We start from the raw sequence: 24,579 nt of genomic DNA on the forward strand, positions 1-24,579 counted from the left end.
GGGCGTACTACATATGATTAGACGATGAATGTATAGGATTTACACAAAAAACGGCAACACAGAACCTCAACCGTAACATCCAGAGATCACAGTGTAGATCACTGAAGAGTAATGTGGAGTCAATACGGACTACTTTTGTGCAAACTAGCGTTATTACACGTAGAGATCATAATATAGGGGGAAAATCAGTAATGACGAACAATCACAGTGTAACAACAGTGTATTCACACATCGTTCTTAATATTTTACTGTGTGATTCCTTTGCCAAACTATCATTTACTATGTTTATATATTCTTATTTTCTATATATGAGTATTGCCCATTCATTCATAATCGTAATAAGATTTTTAAAAATAAATAAATAATAAAAATAAATAATAAATCATAATTTTACATTGTGATCTCTGCAATAAAAGTACATTTACATAACGATGTACTCCTTGTGGTTGTGCAGTTCCATAACCTCACTTTTCACTTCTTGGGAGTAACACTCCTAAAGGGAGACAATAGTAAAGTACAGTATGTTTATATATCAATTATTAATCTTATGTTTATATATAAATCTAATAAAGATATATAATATATATAAATCAATGCAATATAGGCATATGAATAAAACATAATTTTGTAAGGGGCGGGACATGAAAGTAAATTAAATACAAAATAGAGTAACGATACTTGATTGATTGTCCAGAAAACAAACCAGAGGCCCACCCTTCGCGTCAGTCATTAACAGATTGACATAGCTGCCCCTCCAATATGCACAGTAGATATGTTATCTGGGGTACCACCTACAAATCTGTTCTCAGCCAATGGAATAACCCCTCGGGGCGGGGTTGGGCGGGATAGCTCCCTATCGGTCAAAAAGGTAACAGGTTGTACCAACGGAGCAATTTGTCTCCCTCAAATAAACGAAAAAACACTATTGGATGTATGCAGTTATCACATTCATGAGCAGCACTGGAGTTGATTAAAAGTAAAATTCACTAGACGGGACACCTCCAGAGGACCTAAAGCTGTTAAAGAAATTAGCTGAGGATTTGGACTTTGACAGCAGCAGGTACGGTGGCTAGAGGGCTAGCTAGCCAGCAGGCGAGAGCGCGCCTATAAGGTTTAGCTAGCTGGCTAATTGCTATCTTGAAGCTTGAAGTAATCTGTAGTCCCTGGCTAACTGGTCACTTAGATAGTTGTTTTATTTTTTCACCTGTTTGTAAATAACGATTCTCTCAATTTATTACACAAAAGTACACGTTTGTAGCTTTCAAATGATCACATCTGAGTTAATGCTTCTCGCAGCAAGTGTTTCTCGGAATGTACCTGCTATTCAGTGTGTAGCTCAGGTCCGCTAGACTACATCGCTAGCTTGCTAACAGCGATGCACAGAAACTAGTCCAGCTTGATCGCTTCCCTTAGGTAACGTTAGCATCCTCGGGTGAGTGGTAATGTAGCAGGTGCCGCACCTGTGATACTTGCTAGTTACTATAACCAGAGTTAGCTGGCTTGCCTTTCACCATTATAAAAGTACTTCGTTATGATAAAATGCATGCATATATACTTGTAGCAGTTTCATTGTGTTATAACTACTCAGCTGGATGGCTAACTGAGTTATAACTATACATTTTTGCTGACTGCAGACGAAGTGCTTGGTAACATAGTTAAGCTAGTCTGGCTGATGTTAACTGTACACCAGTTATTTTACGCAGTCCTAGGCAGAAGAAGACATGTGGAAACTAACCTACCTAGCAAGTAAATGCAGGACTAATTTTTCTCTATGAGCTATAGCTAGGTAGACTAGCTAGCTTGGTAACTTATACATAGATGAGCTCATTGCACTTGCTCAGTTGTAATACTGAAAAACGTAAATAAAGTCATACATCTATTGTCATTGTCAGCTTTAATTACAGGAGGATAACTTTCCCAAAACACAAACTGTCCGTATCAAGATAGCTAATGGAAGTTAAGACAACGTTACCAAGTTTCAGTTGAAGCTAGCTAAGTTGATACTGACCAGCTCAGTGTGACGCAACATTTCGATACCGAGAACAAGATATTACGCAGTGTAACGTTAGTGAGATAGGTGGCTATGGCTGGCACAGTTTTGTCAACAACGACTGCATATCCAGCACTCTGAGACCTCAGAGACTTTTGATTAACTGGCAGGAGTATCGTATTTGCATGTTAGCTTCGTCTTCATCTCGATCCAAAAATGTACCCTCGAAACAATACCATGTTGATCATATGGTCTGCTTTTTAATCACATTATACCGTGCCTCTGAGGCATGTGTTACTGTTGTTTAAGTTGATGTTATTGTTGTAGTCCTTGCAGTAAGATAAGAGTGAGTATGCGAGTTTAACCCCGGGACATATGTTTACCACAGTGAATGAGATTTTTGTTGTGGTGAGAAGGTTCGAGATTTCATCTAGAAACAATGCGTGCAGGTATGACAGTAATCTTCAGTGTGTGCTATATAGTCATAGAAAAGCACGGGTGTTTATAGTGAAATAAGGAATGTGTGGGACTGTAAGGATACTTTATACTTCTCTTCTATATAGTGTTGTTTTGAGCTATTTGGCAACACTGGAGTCCCTATTGTAATGCCAATGAGGCACATTTGAATTTGACTGAGAAAAGAAATGCTTGTTTGTTTGAGTGTGAAAGGAAGCAAAGCAGTGACTGATGGAGAGGGAGTAGGAATTACATATACAATGTAGTGGAGATACAGACCAGTGCACAACCATTGAAACATGTACCCCTCAGCTTCTTCAACAAACCTTTCAATGTTTTTCTGTTTAACACACACAACCACTCTGTGAGCCATCTGTATCATAATGTTTACATAATAATAATGAACAGGGATGGATAAATCTACTTCTTCTGATTCCATCTACTTAGCTCAATGATTTAGCCAGTGAAATATTTTTAAAGGAAATTTCAACAGACAAGACGTTCAAGGTGACAGTGTTGTCATCTAAATGTCAGCTTGAATGATTTGTTTCTGTAAGGCTAAGGGGAACACAATATGTTGTGCTTGGATCAATCATATGTTGACGTGAGAGTTGTATCCATGTTGACGTCTGTGCATAGATGTAGCAGAGGAATTAAAAAATTTGATGCCAGTGCATTAGTAGATCCATAGAAGCAATGGGTTGAGAGTAGGGGCGGTAAGGAAAAGAGATGAGGGAGAGGAAGGTAAAGGAGTGAGCAAGGGCTTCAGCTGGCCCTCTCTGATCAGCATTTCTCTCTCTCTCTCTCTCTCTCTCTCTCTCTCTCTCTGTGTGCCAGTGATTGGCTTGGAAAGGTTTAGAAACAGAGGGACAGCATGCTGGGAGAGATGAGATGTCTATACTGCTGCTATTTCCCGTTACCGTCTACTGTGGGGGAGCCCTTGATTAAATTTTACATTTGACTTCAGAGGATAAGTGGGGCTCGATTCAATTTGAGAATGCAAAATTCAGTTTTGTAACCGAGGGGAGACAGAATTGAGTGAGAGCTGCTGGGTCCAGGGACTCATTTTCCATGCCGTCCCGGTTCCTGAGGGCCTGGAGGCATGAGAGGGAGCAGGGTCTAACAGAACAGGCACTTGTGCCCGTTTGACCCAGATTAGAGTTGCATTTAAAAAATCTGACCAAGCGCACACCAGAAACGCCATGTGCTGACTGGTGGGATAACGTGAGCGCAGAAGAATGCGAGGGCAGGTTGCGCACTCGGCCCTCCTCTTATCTTAGTTCAGGGGAAAAAAAAAACGCAGCAGCGAAACCAAAGTTTCCTTTACGCCTTTCACAGGTTCTCAACTTTTCATTGTTCTCTTTCTGGATTAGAATGCCATTGCACTGCACAAAGCGTGGTCAGGTGCAGTTTGCATGCTGAGTGGTACAGCTGCCGTACCACACAGGGTGTACGTGGAAAGCTGGGCAGGGTGGTACCGGTTGGCAGAACCAGGTGGAGCAGGTTTTTTCTCGGTTGCTTGCTCACGGGCCCTTGAGTCCAGGGCTGCGGCTATGTTGCGGGAAGCGCAGCCAGAGCCCATGGACCTTATTTGCTGTGGGTGGCAGTTTCCGTGTCGATCACACGGACAGTTTAAGTTCTTATGAACTGTTTCTCTTTTGTGTCAAAAATGTTAACCCTGAGAAAAGATTACACTTGATCAGAATCTTAATCAGCTTTCTCCAGATGCTGTGTTTTGTTTTAGGAATATAGTAGACTTGAGTCAAAGTTTAGTCAGTTCTTATCCTCAGCAGCTTTTTCTTTGTGTGTTGAATTTGATTCATGCTTTAGTTGTGCTCACTTGCTCCTGACCAGCCACTCAAAGAGGAGAGGTTTTAGGGCTGGGTGCACAAAAATAAGCTGTAAATACATGACCAAACGGCTGTGAGGGCAGCAGTGTGCAGACATTTTAATTTTAGCATATTCCACAGAAAAAAAACACTGCTTTCCCCAAAGCATCAAGTTACTCATTTTTAGTTATTTTAGTTATGTAATTTTTTGCAAGCTGAGGGGGTCATGGCATCCTCAGTAGGGTCCTTCCTGTACGGTTTACTAAAATTTGTGCCCACAAGTTCACTTCACCATTCATTTATCTTCACCGTTCTGACATTACACAGTGCCTGGGTAAGCATTCATTCGGGTTTAACTCTAAATCTGGAACAAGAGAAGGTCAAAGCGGGTGGGCAGAAAGAACCACAGAAAAACTGGATATGAAGCAAGAGATAACCTCCAGGGAGCTCACGATGCAGAGCCCACATGTTTTCGAGCAGAAAAGAGAGATACGGACAAACGGACAGAACAAGCGCGTGGAGGAGGACGGGGTGACTCGCACTCCCAGCATTGCTGCCCTTGTTTTCTGCTCCACATCATTCGGACAATTGGATGGGGCTTACTTCCTCCCCCCCTTCTGGTGCTCAGACTCAGAGACACTGGACTGTACTGTTTTTTTTTCCTGCCTGATGCTCTGACTGACACACTGACACACAAAGGAAACGGCTCAGCTACTCTTCACCGAAGAGGGCTTTTGCTGCTCCCTCCTTTCAACCGCGCATACATTGCTGAGATTGGACTGAAGGGTACAGAAGTGGACTGTCCTCAACAGTATATAAACACTTGGCTACAGGTGCGCTCCTTAGTGAGTAGCCGTCCCTAGCCACGCAGCCTGTTTGAAATAACGGTGCGGGGCCAGAGTTCTCCCTTGACCTGTTTTGCGTGGGAGAATTTGCAGAGCTGCCGGTATGTCTGTCGGAACGTAACAAAGAGATACATTGTCTCGTCAGAGTCGTGCATATAAAGAGGGGAAGGGAAGTGAACGTCACTGTTGAACTGGCACCGTTACATGTCTGTAATTTCCACCGAAGGACATTCCAAGATGACAGGTTGGGAGCTGCGGTTGTGTGTGCATGGCACATCACAAACTGAGACATTCTCCCTCCCTTCAGCTTCTGCTGGTCAGTTTATCATATCACGCAGGCTCAGTGAATGACATGCCTGTCTGTTCGGAGACAAACCGGCACCCAGCCGCAAAGTAGGGGGGCTAGTAGATGGTGTTTATCAGATTGACCAGGCCTGTCATAATATCAGCCTTGCTAGTGGACCTGCACACTGTCTTCTCCGCAGCCCGTCAGTCACTGGTGTTGACAGGAGCTTACACTGTGACACGAGCGATCATCACTTTATTATGGAGCTTTGGGCCGGTACAGTGTTCTTTGGCCCTCAGCCTAGCGTGCGTTGCATGATCCTTGGCCTCACCTAGTGACGCACGCGTACATACCCCGCAGTGCTGTCGCGTCCGGCCCTGTGCGCTCCGTTACGGGCTGTTCTGTGGCATGGCATTCTGCAGTCCTTCCCACGTCTGTGCTGTTTGCTTCTCATACACCGTGCTCTTTATGTCACAGGGCTGGTATATGGATGTGGTCTGACACTGTTGCCCGTTCAGCTTGAGTGGATACACTTCTGTTCTTTTGTGCTGGAAGTCGCTCTGGATAAGAGCGTCTGCTAAATGAATGTAATGTAATGAACGTTGTGGAAAAGTCTTTCATGTAATCTCCTGTGGAAAAGTTTATAGCTGTAGAGAATGAAGGAGGAATGGTGAAAGGTGGGGCGCATTCTCTCTCTCTCTCTCTCTCTCTCTCTCTCTCTGCTGGGCTGAAAGTATGACTTTTATAACCAGTGCAAACTTTGATAAGAGGAGGGAGGGGGTGTGGTGAGTTGCTAACGGTGAGACTCAGAAAAGAAGGAGAGGTGAGATGGATGAAAAGAAAACATTTACACTAATGCAAGCTTCTAAAGTTCTCAACGTCTTTGTTACCCGTGTTTAATGTAGCGCGTTGTGCAATAGTTTTGGCAACAGTGCAGCTGTTGGTCGTGCTAATAAAGCATGTTGAACTGGACTTGGGTGGGGGAGAGGGAGAGCCATACAGAATAACATAAGGAAGAGAGGAAATGAAAAAATATTGTGGCACAGCGTCTGCCAATGGGAAATGTAAACTCGGTCAGGTGGCTTTGTGAAATGAAGAGACGCAGAGGGGAAAGAGAGTGTAACATTTGGCTCAGGAGGACAGATGAGAGAGAAAGTAGCTCAGAGCAAAGAAAGAGTGCCAACAAAGAGTAAAAAGCAAGAGGGACACGGATACGTTAAGACAGGCAGCTACAGTTATAGAGAGAAGAGAGAGTGGATGAAAGGTGTGTGTGTGTGTGCATGGGAGGGAGGGGGTTCCAGGTTAATGACTAATGAAGGGCACAAGTAAAGTCCACAGGACTGCAGAACAGCAGAGCTGCCCAGACTCAGAGGTAAATAGCAGCAGAGCCAAGAGCCATAATCCACTGGATCAGTTCCCAACTTCCTCATTCCTAACTCTGTGTGTGGGAGAGAGGGGCGTGTCTGTCTCGCTCAGAATGGCCAGTCTCAGGACAGATTGGGGGATTATGGCAGTGTACCCAAGAGGGCTGAAAGCAACGCACCACTCACATCCTACAGGAAGCTGAGTCATCCCATCTTATTCTTCTCGTGTACATCAACATTGAATTGAAGAATAATATAATTACAACAGCGGCATTTGTCACAGTGAGACTTGGTCTACATTACAATTAAGGAATGCATAGAAATGGGATGTCTCATATGTGAGTTCCTAGGAGGAAATACTAGTATAATCTCGCATCAAGTTTCACTGATCTTTTCATCATTGTTCATTTACTAATAAAAAGTGATTATACCATAAACTGTAAGTTTTAGTTTCCTCAAAACTGTAGCTGTTTGTGTTTTAATTCAAGTACATTTGGACAAGTAGCAGTATTTAGCTGGCCATTGAAAGCTATCGATCTACACTCTTTTTAAAAATGTTTTTCTCCCAAAAAGATCACAAGCACAATTCCCATTTGCTAGATTGCTATTGACTTCCTGTAGAGTGTTTAACATTTGCAGCCAATTTGTAATACTAATGAGGAATTTCAAAATTTCCTTTCAGGTAACAGATGTATTTTGTTAGGTAACAGTGTTTCACAGCACAAATAATGGATTTCATTCCAGAAAACCCAGCGATCACATTTATTCTCATCCCTGTAATTATGCTTTTTATGATTCATCCTCTGGCATGGATTACACTGACATGACACTTCCTGCAGTGTTTTATGAGGTTCTGGAACTGCTGAGTGTGATTTCTGACCACACCCAGTGGCATTATAGCTCTAGATTCTAAAAATCTTTTGGTTTTGTTTGTGAAACGTCTTCATGAGTTAGAAGCACAAATTGAGCTCTGGAGACTGAGACGAGTGGAGAACATTCATTCTGTGCTCGGTTATCCATTTCTTTGCAGATTTGGATGAATACTTTGGATAATTGTTATGCTGGAATGCCCATTTTCCGCCAAGTTTGAGCTTCTTGGCAGAGGGAACCAGGTTTTTTGGCCAGAACGCCCCAGTACGTGTCAGAGTTCATAACTCCCTCCTTTTATAAAAAGGGCTCCTTGACCCATAGAGGCAAAACAACTCTAAAACATAATAAAACCCCTACCATATTTCACAGCGGGCACGGGTTCTTTTCAGCATAAGGTTCACCTTTCTCAATCCAAACAAAGCTGATGGGCATATCCAAAAAGCTGAATTTTCAATCCATCACTTTGTGACATAAGGTTATGATGACAGATACCAGTATCTTTGTCTGTAGTGTATGTGAGTGTATGTTGGGATCTGGAGAGCTGCTGGGGGCTGAGCCACGGTAGCAGAATCACAGCAGTGCAGTGTGTTAATGGTGCGTTGGTGTATGAGGGATAGCTTGAGGATTGGAGAATGTGCTGACACAACTGTGTGGAACAGGGGGAGAGACCTGCAGTAAGAAAGACTGAGGGAGAGATGGAGGTGGGATTGGGTGTGTATAAGGGAGGGAAGAAGATTTGCCAAGTTAAAGAATGATAGAAATGAAGGGGAGTCCATTTGCTTCACTGTCTCTGTGCTAAATCGTAAAGATGTTTATTGGCACCTGTTACTCTGGTAACACGAGTACTGTGACAGTACACTGAAATACACAGACATCGTTCCTTGGCTGTTTTATACCACACACACACATTCCTTGTATTTCTAAGTAAGGAAGATCATTCATTCATATAAACTAAGAAGGCTGTCACAAATTACAGAGAATTTCAAACATTTACCCCATTTTCATTATTATCTATGTGATTCTTGTTTTTGGAAGAGCTGTACACTTTTCGATGTGTGAATTTGCCCCCTGTTCTGTTCTTGCCTGTAGAATGAGCACCCCGTCCTCAGAAAGACAGACCCCCCTGGACTACGGTGTCCAGATCCGCTTCATCAAGGACCTCCATGACACCGGAGGGGGAATTCCAGTGGGGGCTCGGGGCGCTGGCAAAGGCACCTCCAGCTCCCACTCGTCCAAGTACGGGGTGGCGGTCAGGGTGCAGGGCATAGCAGGACAGCCGTATGTGGTACTCAAGGAAGGGGAGAAGGGGGACTCGTACGGGGTGCAGCTGAAATCCGAACCCCGGAGCACCAGCTCCCCCCAGGCATACAACAGCCTGCCCAGGAGGAGAGAAGAAGGGAGGGGCCCTGACTCATACACAGCTACAGGAGAGCACAGCTCGCTGCGCCGGGCGCAATCCCAGGGTTCCCTGCTGGAGAGGGAAACGGGAGAGGACTATGGAGGCCATCTCAGGAGACCCCCCGGGGATGGGCGATCGGGGAGCTATGGGAATTTGGATGGAGGGATCGGGATAGGAGGAGAGAGGGAAAGAGGGAGCGTAGAGCCCCAGCCGTATCAGGCAGGGATGAATGGGTCGCTAGGCACAGGTGGAGGGCGAGAGGCGAGTCACTACACGTCCGTGGAGTCCTTCCCAGACCCTCCACCTCCGATGACGTCCGCGGAAGAGCCTGCTCAGGTCATTGACACCAACTCACTAGCCCCCATCAACAGACTCATCAGCAAGTTTGACGGCGGCAGTCCCAGCGGTCCAGCGAGGGGGCCCTCGGGAGCGCGGGTGCGGATGAATTCGGAGGAGCGCAAACGCTCCCGCAGCCTGGACGCTCGCGACAACGCCCCAGAGATGGCGGTGTCCCCCTCCCTTCCTTCTTCTTCCCCAAACCCCTACAGTTCCCCGCCATCATCCACCACTTCCTCCTACAGCAGCCTGGGGCGGAGCTCGGGCTCGGTGGCTAAAGTTGTAGCCCTCCCAGCTCCTACGCCGGCCTGCACCTGGGCAGCAGGGAGGTTTGTTACCAGGGAGCAGCTGCCAGTCACTCAGACAGAGACTCAGGTGAGCGAATAAAGGAAAATTCGCAGGTTGTTGTTTTCATCTGCGTAATTGCGGCGATTCATTTAGGGCTGAGACAGTTTACTGGAAGGTCGACAAGGATAGCTATTGCTTATGTAGAAGCTTTACCTTTCTCATACATCAGTTTTGGCTCTGAATAATTGTATGTTGTGCTTCAGTGTCTAATTCCCGCTTCAGAATCTGTGTGTAATTTCAGGAAATATTATGTGAACTTTTGGCGTAAAGCTCTACAATTTCTTTGAAGGTGCCTCCCGACCTGCTCATGGACCAAGGTCAAAGTTCAGAGTTCATGACTGAAGAGGAACGAACCAAACACATAATCTACAGCATCTTGAGGATGGGGTGAAGATTCTTCTTTAAGACTGTTTTCTTTAATCTCACCAAATAGTTCTGAGGCCAAGAGGCAGCTTCACCATAATTGCAGTGTGTGACTTCTCTTGCTCATAACCGCTCAGAAATGGTCGCTGTCTCTTGAGTGCATTTGTAATTAAAATGGAAAACCATCTTCTAAGACCTACCTTAATCTAATCCCCCTGGGCCCTATCCAATGACCAGTTAGGGTTACATTTTAAAGCAGAGCCTCAAAGTCAGATCAAGAACAGCAGTAATAGATCTGATGGTTGATAATCTGATGCATGAAGTCACTTTGAAGTGTTGAGTAAGAGAAGTGTTTGCTCTGGACTTTGTATCTTTTGTCTGTGCTTATTATCTCCCTTTTACTTTCTCTCCTTCAGGACCAATGAGAGTGAATCAGCCACCAAACACAAAGTCAGCCTAGTCTTTGAAAAGATTCAAGGTCTGAGGGTATGGAGGAGCTTAATGTTACCGTTTTGTGTGTGTGTGTGTGTGTGTGTGTGTGTGTGTGTGTGTGTGTGTGCGCACGCGCGCGCGTGTGTGTGTGTGCGTGTGTGTGTGTGTGCGTGTGTGTGTGTGTGCGTGTGCGCGCGTGTGTGTGTGTGTGTGTGTGTGTGCCCGTGTGCCCTCTGTGTCTCTCTCAATTTACAGAAACCAACTCTTGAGTCAACAGTGACTCACCACGGCTCAGAAGTTTCTCAAGCACCATGTTATCAATGCGCCTCTTTGCGGAGCTCTGGCTGATGTTTATGTGGTGTGACTGTCTCAGGCCAGCGAGGGCGCCAGTGAGGCATGGAGGACGGAGAAGAGGGATCTGGAGATGCGGCTGGCGGGGCTGCAGTCCGCTCTGGAGGAGGAGAGGCGGGTCAGTGTCCATTTTCCCTGAACGCTGCCCTGCAGCTCTGTGCTGCTGTGCTGTCATCTTCAGATTCTAAGAGTGCCGCCCTTCCCCTTTGCAGTCAGCAATGGCCAGCCCAACGAGCTGAAATACTTTACCAAAAATAATAAATGAACCCAAAGTCCCACAGTAGGGTAAATATGTCAGTGGTTCTGTGTCTGATGGTTTGTCTGCTGCTTGCTCGCACCCCTCCCCCCCCCTCTTTGTCCCGCCTCTGGTTCCCTTTTGCTCAACACTTCCATCTGTGTCACCCTACTGGGAAAAGATTCAAAGCTTGTGCACCTGGGCCGTTCTTTGTTTCCATAGACATCATCCAGGTGCACTCATCTCTCAGCAGCTGCCCAAAAACATCCTAGTGGTACAGGGATACCAGTAGCCAATGTCTTGCTGGCCCTGTGTGCTTAAAATACTGCTTTATTCACACTGCTCGTCCTCTTAAGCATTTATTAGGATCTTGAAGCTTCACTATAGTGCCATGTGTGTCCCTGTAGTGTTTTGTGTCTCTCTACTGCTGTGTAGCTGGAGTAGAGTCATGCGTCTCTGTGGTGCTCTCTATACAGCACTGCCTTCCACAGCTAAGCAGCTGCAGCCCCAAGGGACACTGAAGTGTGTTCACTCTACTCCAGCTTTAAGCTGCTCAGTCTGACTTTTTAATTGAACCCTTAATCTTGACCTTCATTAAAACTAATTCCAGTTCTTAATGAGAAAAAATGGCCATCAGAGAATGGCATTGCCTTCCACTGAGCATTGTTGTAATTAAGGAGAGCGGTTTGAAGGCATTCGGCCAGCCAAGCCCATGTACAATGAACATGGCAGACGGCAGAGCATAATTGCCAGGCATGTTCGCTGAGCGTTAATTAGTAAGACTGTGAATTCCGCTTATCTGACATGTTTATGAGAGACCCGAGGAGCACAGCTTGCGCTGTACCTGGGTAACAGTACACCTGTGGCGGAGAGCTAATGAAGGAAAACCTAATTAAGTGAGGAGATTATTTCAGAGCCTAGTGATTGTAAGGAACTAATTGAGTATTTGGAAAGAACACCTGTGGATACAGAGGTCCCCCCTGGGCAAGGACTGACAAGGACAGCAGTGATGCGGCCAGGAGGAGGAGGGCCAAGTTAGAGTGGCGTGTCTGTGTGTGACTCCGGTGTGTGGAAAACATGTTTATTCTCCCGCTGCTGAGGCAGCTGGTTAGACCCGGGGCGTGATCACAGTGTAGAGCTGCGTCTGGGGCATCAGAGCACAGCACCTGGAACATGGTAGTTTGCAACACCCCAGCTATAATAAAGGGATTACAATATGTGGTCCAGCATTGTTCAATATAACAAGCAATCTGTGTGTGTCACTGTTGAAATGCATCTCATCAACTTTTATGTAACACTGGATAAAATGTATTTTTAATTTGATTTGATTTGATGGTGATAAATATAACATAACATTGATTAATATTGTGCAAAGTAGTTATCGTACTGATATTAATGTAATGTAATGCAAGAGTACCTAGTTTTCAACACTGGTTTCTAGCACATAAGCTTGGCGGTTATTATGCCTGTTTCACGTGTAAGGGCAAACATGTTATTAATGGGGTTTATTCATGAATATTCTTGTGATTAGCTATGCATCAACCCTTAAAAATCTTACCATCTTACGGTCATCATAGGTCATGCTACAGAGCAGCCAAAGATATATCAGGTGATATAAAGGAGAGCTGTTAAACAGTTAGACTGCTAGAGTACTGTCACCTGCTGTCATTGTTTCAGTGGCAGGGTTTGCTGAAGGCATTGGCTGAGCGGATGTTTGAAAGTGTATTGGAATGTGTCTCAGAGCTCCCAGATGGCCAGCACCGACCAGACCCTGAAGGCAGAGCTGGAGGACTGTCTGGATGAGAACCTGCAGTTGCAGGAACAGCTGGACAGGAAGAAGACAGAGCTGCACCAGACACACAGCGAGTAAGAGAGCAGCGCGCGCGTGCGTGTGTGTGTGTGTGTGTGTGTATATATATATGTGTGTGTGTGTGTGAGTGTGTGTGTGAGTAGAGTGTCTGTTACCTCTCTACACATACAGACATGTGCACTGACCTGTGCTCTCGGCCTCTTTCCCAGGCTGACCCAGCTGCGGATGGACAGGGAATCCGCCGAGGCACGGGTTCGAGAGCTGGAGGACCGGCTGACGGGGCTGCAGGAGGAGCTGAGGAAGGAGTCAGACGGCCGAGCGCAGTCTGACTCGCTGCAGACGGTACCAGTCCCGCTCTCCCTCTCCGCCTCAACAACACGCCCCCCTCCTCCGGGCGTCCTCCTCTCACCCTCATGCTCCTCTCCCACCCCGTACCCACCCCCCGTCCCGCTCCAGGACCTCATGTCTGTGCGAGCCGAGCTGGCGGAGGCGGCCATGCTGCGGCAGCGGCAGGAGGAGACCCTGCGGCAGCGAGAGAGGGAGCTGACCGCCCTGAAGGGGGCGCTGAAGGACGAGGTGGCCACGCACGACCGGGAGATCGAGGCCCTGAGGGAGCAGTACAGCCAGGACATGGAGAGACTGAGGAGCAGTATGGAGCAGGTCTCACAGGTAATGCACGCGTGCACACACACATACACAAACACACTCACACACACATTCACACACTGAACAGAGAGGCCGGATACACAAACTACAGCACAACAGCACTCTGAACAGAGAGCCAAGAACACACACAAACACATACACACACACACATTCACTCATACAGAATAAGCATTATGTACCCTATTGACATCCAGCCACATAGACATACACGCACACAGTGAGCACAGTGTCTGACAGAGGTATTGTGATACTGGGGTATTGTGCTGTATACTGAGTGCAGGCATACTGCGATAAGGAAACGGAGACACACATTCTCTGGCTGGAGAATGACACGCAGTGACTCATCCAGATGATGAAAGGGCAGAATCCCAGCAAGGCAGTGAATCAGAGAGACAGCAGGAACAGGACCCCGGTGACCCGCCCTTTTCCCTCTCGCTGATTCCTCCCCTGTCCCCACGCAGCGGGGATCTGTTGTGACACTGGGTGAACGGCCTGTCTTCAAATAAAAATGCTTTATGGTGACAGCCAGAGACACTGAATTAGCGTCATCAGCTGCCCACTGCAAGTGGCCAGTAAATCACCCAGAACTCACACACAACGTTCAGACTTCAAAGGCAAAGTAACCCATTTTGACAGTAAGCTGTGTCACCCTCTCCACTCTCTACTGTTCCCCTCTTTGCTTCCAACACCCCTGTCTTCACCTCTGTATGATCTTTACCTTCTGTAACCCCCTTTTTTTCATCCTCTTCCCTCTAACTTGTCTCTTTTCCACCCCCTTCCCATAACCCTTCTTTTCTCCACCCCTCTTCCCATAACCACTCTCTTCTCCATCCCTCTTCCCATAACACCTCTCTTCCCCATCCCTCTTCCCATAACCCCTCTCTTTTCCATCCCCCTTCCCATCACCCCTCTCTTCTCCATACCCTTCCCATAACCCCTCTCTTCTCCATACCCTTCCCATAACCCCTCTCTTCCCCATCCCTCTTCCCATCACCCCTCTCTTCTCCATACCCTTCCCATAACCCCTCTCTTCTCCATCCCCCTTCCCATGACCCCTCTCTTCTCCATACCCTTCCCATAACCCCTCTCTTCCCCACCCCCCCGCCCTGCTCCTCTGCCTCCCTCAGTCGCAGCAGCAGATAGAGGCGGAGCGTCAGCGGGTGAACGCGAGCATGCGCTCCATGCAGCAGCAGCTGGAGGACTGCAGGGAGGAGGGTGGCCACTGGAGGGAGCAGTTCCAGTCTACCAGGGAGGAGCTGCGCACCACCAAGCAGGAGTGAGTTCCTCTCCTGTCAGAGGGTTCCACATCTGCTCACACTACACATGCTGTCAGTGCTGCTCAGTACAGTCTGTGGGATGTAGAACAACTCCCAAAGGAAGAGAGTAATCTGAGTGGAAGACTGATGGATAGTCATCATTTACTCAGTCATCTGATTTTGTTTTGGATGGATTGATTTTCTGCCTCTATGATGAATGCACATTATTTGTATGGATGTGATGCATTGATTATGTTTATGACTTTATCATTATTCTGTTTGCCACCATTGATGTATTTGTTCCTCTTTTATTTTTGACTTTCACTTGACCAGGACCCAGCTACACAGCACCCAGCCAGAGTGAGGGATACAAATGCATACTGCCAATTGTGTTGTGTAGTGGTAGTTGTGTAGTCGTGTAGAATTGATATATTCTGGTTTCGTTTTATTAATAACAATCATTCAACTGTCTTTATCAAGGACGTCGGCTAAGGAGATCATTTATTTAGTTATTATTGATTCACAGTATTTTCAATGAGAATAATGTGGACTAGCCTTTGATTAATTCATTACAATCTACTGCAATGATCACTGTGTGTTTCTGATGTCTATTGTATGATTTTGCCTCAATCCCGGAGATAATGAGGGGTTATGCCCCTCTAAAAAGTGAGGATGATCTCTGGAGTGAAACTGGTATCAAAAGACCATAAGCACAGAATGAAAATGTGGCTCCCTTGTGCATTCCTTGTGCATCCCTTTATATGGACTAATTATAGTGGTTGCGTAATTATTGTGGTGTGCCTTGTGATCAGTAAGTGTGCACTCCTTTAATCTGAACGCACAACATCATTATGGTGACACTACCTGAAAGGGAGCAAGAGAAGTGTTAAAATAATGTTGTTATGATGTTACAAACACAACAAAGAACAAATAAAAATGGAATGATTTTCTTCCATACTACCTCAATTTTTCATCTTGTGCTTACACTTTTAATACTGATATGACTCCAGAGGTAGCTCCTCTCTGATAACAACGTGCGTGTATGAACAGAACATATGAGTAGAATAGAGAGTGGTGTGTTGCGTGCTCATCTGACCTGAGACGGGAGAGCTGTGTTGCAGCTGTCGGTGTCTGTGTTGTGCAGGCTGCTGCAGGCCCGTCTGGAGAAGGAGGAGTTTGAGGAGGGGCTGAAGGAGCTGCAGGAGAGGCTGAACACCGTGAAGGAGCAGATCCCTGACCCCAGCCACACCAGTGCCCTCACAGAGGTATAAATGCACAGACACTCACACACAGACCTGTCAGAAGATTGGACACACCTACTCAAAGCAGGTTTTTTTTCTTTATTTTCCACATTTTAGAGAAATAATAAAGACATCAGACCTATGAAACAACACAAATGGAATTATGCAGTGAGAAAAAAGTGCTAAACAAATCAAAACTTAGATTTTAGATTCTTCAGAGTAGCCAAATTTTTTTTTTCTTCAATTTTTTTTGGAAAGAAATTCATACATAGGCGTCAACTTCACTATATATATTTGTCGAAGACATGCTTTGTCTAAGAAAGCATTTAAGCGTACGTTTCTAGATCAAAACGTCTTTGAATGCATTGTCTTAAACTCTTGATTGTTACTGTATATATGCACAGAAACACGCAACACACAGGTGTACACATACACCACATGGGTGAACATGCGCACGTACACACATGCAGACCATGTGGATGAAGTGTTTGAAATATGCTGTCATATTTCTGTAGTAAATCACCTTCCTTGGTTTGCAGTAAATATAATCATTGTAGCCCTCTCACAGACGACTGTAATTACAGGACCTGCAGAACTGCCGTGCAGACCTCAAGCTGGCCCAGTCGCAGCTGGATAAACTGAGGCTGGACTTCGATAAGAGGGGCATGGAGCTGATATCCGTGAAGAAATCAAATCAGGAGCGAGAGGAGGAGCTGAAGTACGAGATCGGCAGGCTGAAGGACCAGTCACGGAAAGATAAGGAGGAGCTCGCAAAGGCACTGGGGAAAGTAAAGCAGGTATACAGTGAATATCTGTTTAAATACCGTGACTGTTTAAATGTCTGTCGTACGTTTGTCTCCGTTATGCTGTCTGTGGTTTTGGTTTTCTTCTCCCCTGTCTTTTTCTCGTTATATCACATTACATTGCATTTACATTATTGGCATTTGGCAGACGCTCTTATCCAGAGCGACTTACATAGGTTACAATATTATCCATTTATATAGCTGGATATTTACTGAGGCAGTTCTGGGTTAAGTACCTTGCTCAAGGATGCAGCAGCAGTGCCCCAGCGGGGAATCGAACCACCAACCTTCCGGTTACAAGTCCTTCTCCTTCACCTTTCACTCCCTATTCTCCTCATTCATTTCACCACTCTCTTTTATTTATTTTGAAAGTGTATTTTATCTATGTTATTGATTTCACCCCCCTCTCTCTCCCCTCCTCCCTACACCCCCCCGCGTGTTTACCCCCTGTGTCTTCAGCTGCCGGACCCCTCCAAGGTACAGGAACTGCAGCAGGAGCTGCTGCAGGCCCGCGGGGAGGCGGAGCGTCTACGGGGCGGCCTGGCCGGCACGGAGCAGGAGCTGCAAACGTACAGGGAGCAGCTGGCCAGCGCGCAGTCCGAGCTGCAGGTGCACAGGGACTCGCAGAAGGACCTGGAGGAGGCCAACACGCGCATTAGAGAGAAGATAGCCCGTCTGGAGGTAACACGCAACCCCCTGTCTGAGGGTGTAATCTGTCTCCTTAGTTTAAAGTTTAATGCCTTCTTGGAGCAATGGAATACCAATGATTCCGTGAATGGCTCTGCCTGTCTTATGATACTCTGAATGGCTGGGCCTAAATGTCTATGGTACTGTGAGTTTCTGGGCCTAAATATCTATGGTACTGCGGGTAGCTGGGCCTCAATGGCTTATGATACTATTAATGGCTAGGCCTAAATGTCTATGGTACTGTGAGTGGCTGAGCCTAAATATCTATGGTACTATGAGTGGCTGGGCCTAAATGTCTATGGTACTGTGAGTGGCTGAGCCTAAATATCTATGGTACTGTGAGTGGCTGAGCCTAAATGTCTATGGTACTGTGAGTGGCTGAGCCTAAATGTTCCACTCAGTGATCGATGCTGGTGGTCCGCAGGCACACCTTCAGTCCAGCGCATCCCAGAGCATGGAGATGGAGCAGGCGCTGGAGGAGCAGAACCGGAGCCTGCGGGTCCAGCTGGAGGAGTCCCGGCGCGCTGCGACCCGACTGGGACAGGAGCGTGAGGAGCTGAGCCGCCGTCTGGAGGAGAGGGAGCGAGAGAGAGAGGCGCTGCGCAGGAGCATCACTGAGCTGGAGGACCAGAAGAGAGTGCTGGACCGCACCCTGGACAAAACCAACAAGGAGGTGTGTGTGTCTGTGTGCATGTGTGTGTGTTCACTTTAATCTCAGTTCTCATCTTGCCCCTCCTTTTCTCTCTCTCTCTCTCTGAGATGGAGCAGCTGAACATAGACCCTTCTTTAAACCTGCCCCCCCCCCTTTCTCTCAGGTAGAGCAGCTGAACACAGCCTTCTTCAACCTTGTCCCTCTCTCTTTCTCTCGCTCGTCTCTCTCAGATGGAGCAGATGAACACAGACTCTGCTCTAACCCTCTCTCTCCCTCTCTCTCTCTCTCTCTCTCTCTCTCTCTCTCTCTCTCTCAGATGGAGCAGCTGAGCGCGGAGTCCCGGCAGTCGGTGCAGGCCCTGCAGGCGCAGCTGGAGGATCATCGGGAGCGCAGTAAGAGGGAGCAGCAGGAGGCGCAGCGGCAGGGCAAGGAGAGGCTGGCTGAGCTGGAGCGCATGCAGGCCAGCTGGAGGAGTCTGCAGGAGGAGGTGAGCCAGGTTTCACCCCCCTGTTTCACCCCATTTTTATGCATGTGCGTGTGTACACAAGCACAAACAGAATTACTAAGAGCATTGGAACTTGAATCAAACACGCACACTCTTTCTCTCTTTCTCTCTACTGTTGACTATCTACAGTATCTACACTTTTGTAGATAGTGTGTTATACATTGGAGAACAGTATTTCTATTTTCTATAGTGTACTTTCCACAAGGGATCTCCCATGTTTCTGAACATGATTGCATATTATGGAAATGGAAATTACACTTATTGCTTTGTTATGGCATGATGTTATTATTCAAATAATAATAGTCAAATACTTCTCTTACCAGTATAGTAGTTTTCTGTGCAGAAGTACGCTTGGCAGTAAAGCATTGTCTTGAATGAACCCACTTAAAACATTTCCTACATTTTGGATTTTTGACTTTTAACCTCAAATTTAACCTTCAGTTAGTCCTTTTTTTCCCAAAGCGGAGATTTGCATGGTGAAGCAGAGTATTAACCTGACGCACGATGTCCCAGGTGTCCCGTCTGAAGAAGGAGCTGCTGGCGTGCTGTGAGGAGAGAGATAACGCCCAGCTGGACAAGGAGCTGCTGACCAACCGCCTCAAGCACGTGGAGGGCGAGCTGGAGGCTCAGAGAGGCTCCCACACGGACCGCAGCAGAGAGATCAGGAGCCTGGAGGTGCGGGCTGGGGGCCTGGAGTTAGGGACGGAGGAGGGAATCTCGCCTCAGTCTCTTCTCCTCTGACTCCATGTCTGTATGTCTGTGGCACAGGACAAAGTGAAGCACCTGGAGATGGAGCTGGATGAGGAGAGGAACAGCGTGGAGCTGCTGACTGACCGCATCACACGCAGCCGAGACCAGGTACTGACCCACTGGCCTGTTCTCTACCTCACCGTGTAGCTCCGCTTTGGCAGTCTGTGCCTCTCACTGCACTGGAGAAGTTTACTGCATACTCTTGGACCGGAGCTGCGTATACCCTCACTCTACTGGGTCAGTCTATGCCATCACTCTGCTGGGTCAGTCTGGACCCTCACTCTGCTGGGTCAGTCTGTATCCTCACTCTGTAGGATCTGTCTGTACCATAGCTCTGCTGGGTCAGTCTGGACCCTCACTCTGCTGGGTCAGTCTGGACCCTCACTGTGCTGGGTCAGTCTGTATCCTCACTGTGCTGTGTCAGTCTTTACCCTCGCTCCGCAGGGTTAGTCTGTTCCCTTTCCTGCGCTGAGCTTTCCCTCTGCGGCCTTGTTTGACAGTTTTTTCCCTCTTTAGATTGACCAGCTGCGCTCAGAGCTGATGCAGGAGAAGTCATCCAAGCAGGACCTGGAGCTGGACAAGAATGCCTTGGAGAGACAGGTACAGCCCGTCTCCTGGGTATCCCTCTCCCTGTGTTTGTACCTGTTTAGAGAGACAGGTACAGCCTGTCTCCTGGGTAACCCTCTCCCTGTGATTGGGGCTGTTTAGAAAGACAGGTGCAGTGTGTCCCCTGGGTAACCCTCTCCCTGTGACTGGGGCTGTTTAGAGAGACAGGTGCGGTGTGTCTCCTGGGTAACCCTCTCCCTGTGTTTGTGGGCGTCTGTTCGGGGCTGCCTCTGACCCTCCCTCTCTCCTCCAGATGAAGGAGCTGAAGGCGCGCATGGCGGAGATGGAGGGCCACTCGCGCTCCTCGGCGGGAGTGTCGCAGCTGGAGGGCAAAGTGCTGGAGCTGGAGGAGCGGCTGCACAGCGAGGAGAGGTAGAGAGAGAGAGCCGTGTGCGCACACAGCCAGCAGCAGCCGCCTCAGTGGGATTCCTCACTCTGGCTTCGCTCCAAATTATGGCCAAATGTCAGGGCTTTGCTTCCCTTTAGAAACACAGTGCGGCGTAGTAGCGGTCAGAATGAAGAAAGGTGCAGTGTTTTTGATCCAGCCATGTCCGTTTATGAAACATTCACAAACAAATGGGAAATGTTTTCTGTGATAGACAGTACATGTGAGAGACAGATGAACAATCCGAGGAGAGACAAACTGCTGAAGAGGCAGCTGACCTCAGTGATGATTTGTCTAATTACAGCTGAAAAGAGTCCCATTCATCAGGGCGTTCTTGCTGCGTTTTTGGCAGCCTGATAATAGCATTTTTGTTTATAATTTTTCCCTCAGCAATCATCACTGTAGCTGTTGATATACAGAAGTAATTGAATTAACTTACATTCTGTTCATGCACTGTTTCCTGTTGTATAAAAAAATTGTCTGATACCCGCTGTACGCTGCAGGGGGTGTCTCACACAGTGCTGGAATTTTCTGTTCGTCATTTTGGCTGAAGATACGATGTGTGTAAGTAGATTACAGTGCTGTGTGTGTGTGTATGTCTCAGGGAGAAGAACAGTGTGGTGGCAACTCAGCGTCGCTTGGAGAGGAAACTGAAGGAGCTCAACATTACACTGGATGAGGAAAGACAACAGCACTCTGAACAGAGAGACCAGGTACACACACCATAACACAAATACACTCTGAACAGAGAGACCAGGTATGCACACTATAACACAAATACACTCTGAACAGAGAGACCAGGTACACACACCATAACACAAATACACTCTGAACAGAGAGACCAGGTACACACACCATAACACAAATACATTCTGAACAGAGAGACCAGGTATGCACACTATAACACAAATACATTCTGAACAGAGAGACCAGGTATGCACACTATAACACAAATACACTCTGAACAGAGAGACCAGGTATGCACACTATAACACAAATACATTCTGAACAGAGAGACCAGGTATGCACACTATAACACAAATACATTCTGAACAGAGAGACCAGGTATGCACACTATAACACAAATACATTCTGAACAGAGAGACCAGGTATGCACAAGATAACACAAATCCACTCTGAACAGAGAGACTAAATAAACCCACACTCAAACCAAGAATAACACTTGTGAACGTAAGGAAAGATGTTATGATGGAGGAAACAAATGTAGCCCTGGATTAAACTCATTATGTAAGGTCACAGACAAAGCGCACTGCAGTTGGAGTGAATCTGAACCATGCACACATACAAATGCACACACCCACAGCACACACACACACACACACTCCCACACTGTCACTCCCTCGTCATTGAAACCAGGAGGCCAGATCCAACCATACTGTAATAATCAGCCTGTCAGCAGCCGCGGCGTGTCGGTGCTGAACTGTAAAACCCATCCCGTGCGACGGCGCCTGACCCTCATCACTGACGTGCTGTGTCCCTCTGCTGTCCCCAGCTGACCCTGCGCGTGAAGGCGCTGAAGCGGCAGGTGGACGAGGGCGAGGGCGAGGTGGAGCGTCTGGAGGGCCTGCGCAGGAAGGCTCTGAGGGACATGGAGGAGCAGCTGGAGCTGAAGGAGGCTCTGCAGGCCCGCGTCGCCGCCCTGGAGGCCGAGCTCAAGTCAGTAATGCGCCCGCCTTCCCTCCTGTGCATCTGTCTTATAGATGAACTGAAGTCAGTACTGCGCCTGCCTTCCCTCCTATATATCTGTCTTACATATGAACTGAAGTCAGTACTGCGCTGGCCTTCCCTCCTGTGTTTAAATGGATAATATGTAAAACTGTAAACTAGGTAAGTTGCTCTGGATGAGAGCGTCTGCTAAATGGCATTAATGTAATATATGAACTCAAGTCATTACAGAACCTGCCCTCCCTTCCAAATATGGATACACCTTTTGTATACAGTTGACGACTTGTCTGTGTACGGCATGTACAAGCTCTCTGTCTCCCTTGTCTTCTTTGTCCATCTGTTCTCAGTTTCTTACTTTCCCTGCTTTTCACTTCCTCACTCCCCCCTTCCCTCTGGTCTGTAGTTTATGCCCTTTGATAGTCTCTTTGCATGGATCTTCTCTCTGTTTCTCTTCCCGTCTTACTTAAGCTTGTGTTAATCAAGCTGATGCTAACAGTTGTATCTGCAGAGTCATTTTCAGAAGTGAGCATTTCACCAAATATTTGAACCAATCGCAGAAATAAACCATTCCATGTATTTCCTGATGACAGCAGATTGAATCTCTTATCTCCAGTTTAAGACATTGAAAGGCTCTCTTGGAATTTCAGGTTGGTCAGCCGTCAGTGCTTTCACAGACAGAGCAGTGTAATAGGCAGCATTCTCATACTGGCTCCCTCCCTCTGTGGTTCAGCTGAGTTCACAGGTGTTTATTTGGCACATCTGACACCTCCAATGTTGCCAAAGCAGTGGCACAGAACACTGAACAAATGATCACTCACCCAGGTTTAAAAATAGCACCCAGGTGTATAGGAACAAAACAGGCAAAATAAGCACAGTATACTGTAGCTGAGTAGGCTGCTCGAAATATTCTCAGCAAAACTACAATATTGATTTTCTGTGATGGAGGTATTTCTGTGTGAAGATAAATATCAAAAGCATGTAATATGAAAATAAAGCAGATGAAATAATGGCAGTATTAGGATGATAAATATAGGATGCATACTGAGGGAGAGCAGCATGTCTGTATTTCCTGCCAGGAAAGCAAAGTATTTATGGGCCACCACAACAAAATACATTTATTTTTCTTCATGTATGACTCAAGCCTGACCACTAGGTGACAGCAGTTATCACAGTCAGACTAATTTCCAAAAAAAAATGTCTAATGCAAAATGTTCAAATCCATCCAGAATCTTAACCTGCTTACTTGTGGCCTAGTTACATTTCATGTATATGACATTTCATGTCACTCAGGTTTTTCAGTCTCTCCCAAGGGATGCTCGCTCATTGTCCATGTTGTATGAAAGCCAGGTTTGAAAAAGTTATTTCTATATGAAAACTTTAAAGACAACAAAATGACTTGTTGAAGGGAAGTGGGTGTGATGAATACTACAGTTTGCAGTGGAGTGATAGTGTAGCTGTCCTGGGAGGACATTACTATTTAACTGTGATATGCATTCCAAGTTCAGAATTTCTATCACGTAAAGACAAAGATTGATTCCCAGAATCACCAGTAGGTGGCACTGTTTTGCTGAAAACATTAAATAGTTTTCAATCATTCTTTTCACAGTTGTATTTTCTGGTGAAAATCTCTTTCAGTAACGGCAGTGTGTGGCATGTGAAAATCTAAGTGCTGACTTTTAATGTTGCTCCGATGTCGTTTCACAGACGGAAGGTCCAGCAGACTCGGCATCCTGCCTTGGACTCCTCTGCTCTTAGCTCCGAGGATGAGGAGGATGAAGAGGGATACTATGACCCCTCCAGCATCACTTCCATCTTAACCGAAGGCAATCTTCAGACCAGCTCCTGTTGAAGAGAGAGAGTGGTGTGGAGCAGACTGCGCTGAGATGGGGAGAGTGGGAATAACAAATCTGTTAAACTGAGGGAGGGAGGGAACAATGGGTATAGTGTAGACTACACTGAAAGGGCAGGGGAAATAATAGGTGAAGAGTAGATTACACTGAGAGGATAAATATTAGGTACAGAGCAGACTACACAGCAGGAGGGAGTAACAGGTACAAAGTACACTACACTGTTGGGGGAGGTAACAGGTACAGAATACACTATAATGAGGGAGGGAGGAAGTAACAGGTACAGAATACTCTATAGTGAAGAAGGGCAGAAGTAACAGGTACACTATGGTACGGTATGGTACACTGAGGGTGGTGGGTTGATCATCAAGTGCACTGAAGTGAACACTGTACTGCCATGCTGTCGGCACATGGCGCTGGTGGAGGGACTGGCTGACTGGGTGGGCAGCAGAAAGCACAGTGGAAACTTAAGAAGTAACATGTTGCACGGAGAGAGCCGCAGTCTTCACACAACGCAGTCTGTGTGCCATACTGATGTGCACCATTAATTCAGTGATTACGTCAATACCGAGATGCAAAAT

General features: G+C 46.7%; 1 protein-coding gene across 1 annotated transcript; it reads left to right on the forward strand.

The window, feature by feature from the left end:
- Nucleotides 1-876: 876 nt before the first annotated feature.
- On the forward strand, nt 877-24,288 carry LOC118784540 (cingulin). Its single transcript, XM_036538819.1, has 21 exons — nt 877-1,060; nt 8,730-9,750; nt 10,013-10,110; nt 10,503-10,572; nt 10,892-10,987; nt 12,846-12,970; nt 13,124-13,256; nt 13,371-13,583; nt 14,708-14,856; nt 15,981-16,101; nt 16,662-16,874; nt 17,340-17,561; nt 17,992-18,240; nt 18,536-18,706; nt 19,238-19,399; nt 19,493-19,582; nt 19,991-20,074; nt 20,334-20,452; nt 21,070-21,178; nt 21,979-22,142; nt 23,856-24,288. The coding sequence occupies exons 2-21, from the start codon at nt 8,731-8,733 to the stop codon at nt 23,998-24,000; spliced, it is 3,753 nt and encodes a 1,250-aa protein (XP_036394712.1). The 5' UTR covers nt 877-1,060; nt 8,730; the 3' UTR covers nt 24,001-24,288.
- The last annotated feature ends 291 nt before the right edge of the window (nt 24,289-24,579 follow it).

Source organism: Megalops cyprinoides, chromosome 10 (genome assembly GCF_013368585.1).
Source record: "Megalops cyprinoides isolate fMegCyp1 chromosome 10, fMegCyp1.pri, whole genome shotgun sequence".
Taxonomy (NCBI): domain Eukaryota; kingdom Metazoa; phylum Chordata; class Actinopteri; order Elopiformes; family Megalopidae; genus Megalops; species Megalops cyprinoides.

Bases quoted from the DNA above. Each gene is read 5' to 3' on its own strand.
- LOC118784540 (XM_036538819.1), top strand. From the start codon at position 8,731: ATGAGCACCCCGTCCTCAGAAAGACAGACCCCCCTGGACTACGGTGTC. The intron at 12,971-13,123 runs GTAAGAGAGCAG...CCTCTTTCCCAG, and splicing joins CTGCACCAGACACACAGCGA to GCTGACCCAGCTGCGGATGG. The intron at 16,875-17,339 runs GTATACAGTGAA...CTGTGTCTTCAG, and splicing joins CACTGGGGAAAGTAAAGCAG to CTGCCGGACCCCTCCAAGGT.